Source organism: Glycine max, chromosome 12 (assembly GCF_000004515.6).
Source record: "Glycine max cultivar Williams 82 chromosome 12, Glycine_max_v4.0, whole genome shotgun sequence".
NCBI lineage: Eukaryota > Viridiplantae > Streptophyta > Magnoliopsida > Fabales > Fabaceae > Glycine > Glycine max.
Genome location: NC_038248.2, coordinates 11325460 through 11327617, shown reverse-complemented (window position 1 = coordinate 11327617; position 2158 = coordinate 11325460). Strand labels below are relative to the sequence as shown.

The following is a 2158-nucleotide window of genomic DNA, read 5'->3' as shown; positions in this document are numbered from 1 at the left end:
CAGCGAAGCAATTAACATATTTATGTGCTCCCATCTACTTATTAAATCCTAGCCAACATCTTTATTCGGTTCACTACTGTCTTTTCCATCAATATTTTATTTGCTTGTTGACATCAAATAGAACCTCATATTGAGAGAGTTTTAGAAGAAGCTTATGAAATTTGTCATTAGAATGAGTGCAATTCATGATCCAGACATATAATTAATATGCATGTGCCTATGGTTTTGGGAACCTGATTTAGGATAGTAGATACTTATAAGACAGTCAATGAAACTGACCACCGTCCACCTCTTAATTATGTTAGGTATCAATATTTAATGTGAAGAGGAGAACTTTGTTTTCTGAATTAATGTTGAAAGTTACAAATCATAACAAACAAACAAACAAAAGATAAACCATCTCGTTAGTTAATTCCCGTCAAAACCTGTTGGAACATGGGCAAAATATGTTTGATACAGTACTCTTAAAGCTTGTTGTAGTATTATAGCTAACATTTTTTTTTCTTATTTTACAAAACTTTTGGTAAATGCATCCTTGTAAGATCTAGAAACCCCACATATCATCAGTACCAATTTCAAAATCCCACAACTCGGGCTGTGTTTCCACATCACTGCAGGACCCATTCACAAACCTTTTTAATCTCTCACTTACTTTGGTAGCTCCAAATTGAAGAAAAGACTGAGGAATCTGCATAAACCCAATAAGTTTTTTCAAAATTAGAGGAATATCACAAGTTAATTAAGAAGAACAAATTAAGAACATGAAATACGAAAGAAAAATTAAGGAGATATAATGTGTTTGATGATTAAGGAAGAAGGAAAGAAGAGATAGATTGTGGGTTCAATTCTCTCCTAACAAAATTAACATTCTAATGCCCGATAAATTAACATGATACATACCTCAGCATGCACAACATGAAGCACTGAGTCTCCAGCGAGCGAGGAATTGACACTTCTGACCTCAATGTTCTCTTCATGCAGTATTTGAATGATTTCATAGAAAATGAACTGGTGGTCTAGCCCACAAGTCAGAACAACTTGTAGAGAAGAACCCACTTCGTGAATCTCAAGTTGTGGCGATTTTGGGAAACCAGAAGTTGCAGCAAAATTGGCACTATTATTGGAGAAGCAACCACGGGATCTCTTTCTAATTCCCTGCAAATTCTCTTTCTTCTCCTGTGCCATCTTCACCTTTGCCTCCAAACTCTTGATGTAGTTGATTGCCTCATCCACTTGGTCAGGCAGTGGTAATGCTTCCTGTGTCGTCACCATACCAAATCAATAACATCATCCAATCAAATTCGAGGCACACAATACTATCATTCCGGGAAATACAAGTAGACTGTTAACCAATAAAAATTCTCAATATCTATCACTTTTAGAGTAATTATTATTAAAATTAATGAACAAATTTATCTAATATGATAAGATAACAATAGTGTAAAAAGTAGTTACTCTTATAACTTTGCATTTAAGTTTTATGACCACCCTTTAAAGCATAATGCTAATATAAAGGGGTTCAAATCTCATTCTAATTGGAATACATGCAAGAAATAATAATATTGGTAAAAATTAAAAGAAGGAAATTATGTAACCTTGGGGTTATAGCTAGGGAGAAGAGAGTTGAGTTTGTTGTACAGGTTCTTCATTTGATTTCTTCTGTTTTTCTCCACTAGCCTTCTTTCAACCTTGGTTGAAGAAGATGGTTGAATGATTCCAAGCTGATCCATTGAATGAAGAAGTACTTTAATTAATTTTCCACCAACAAGTGAGTTTAATTAGGAGGCCGGTTATAGAGAGTAAGATGGATGAATTGGCAAATGGCGTGTGCATGTGGGTATATATATTATGTGTAATAGGGATGTAATAGTGAGAGAGGGGGTGTGATTGATGGCAACAAATGAATAAATGGAATGGTAAGAAGAAGTTGAGAGAATGGAAACGTCACTTTAATGATGTAACCATGTTGACTCTGCAAAATTCGAGTTATTTTATTTTGCTAATGCCGTCCAAATACACACGTGCCTTTAATAAGGCACTTTCCTTGTTTCTGTCGTGAATGGTCTGCGTTACCGCGTAACCGTAACATAGTAACTTTTGATACTGTAGACTCTATAATGATGGCTTTGTCAACTTTTGGTATTATCCTATTATTATT

At 34.7% G+C, this 2158-nt stretch overlaps 1 protein-coding gene across 1 annotated transcript; it reads right to left on the bottom strand.

The window, feature by feature from the left end:
* Positions 1-321: 321 nt before the first annotated feature.
* Positions 322-1857, bottom strand: LOC100817883 (transcription factor bHLH162). The gene is made up of 3 exons (XM_003540867.5): positions 1596-1857; positions 901-1257; positions 322-688 (listed from the first exon to the last, which is right to left on the bottom strand). The coding sequence occupies exons 1-3, from the start codon at positions 1728-1730 to the stop codon at positions 545-547; spliced, it is 636 nt and encodes a 211-aa protein (XP_003540915.1). The 5' UTR covers positions 1731-1857; the 3' UTR covers positions 322-544.
* Positions 1858-2158: the final 301 nt, after the last annotated feature.

Bases quoted from the DNA above. Each gene is read 5' to 3' on its own strand.
- LOC100817883 (XM_003540867.5), bottom strand. From the start codon at position 1,730: ATGGATCAGCTTGGAATCATTCAACCATCTTCTTCAACCAAGGTTGAA. The intron at 1,258-1,595 runs GTTACATAATTT...GTGACGACACAG, and splicing joins TCCCTAGCTATAACCCCAAG to GAAGCATTACCACTGCCTGA. The intron at 689-900 runs GTATGTATCATG...GGGTTTATGCAG, and splicing joins TTCATGTTGTGCATGCTGAG to ATTCCTCAGTCTTTTCTTCA.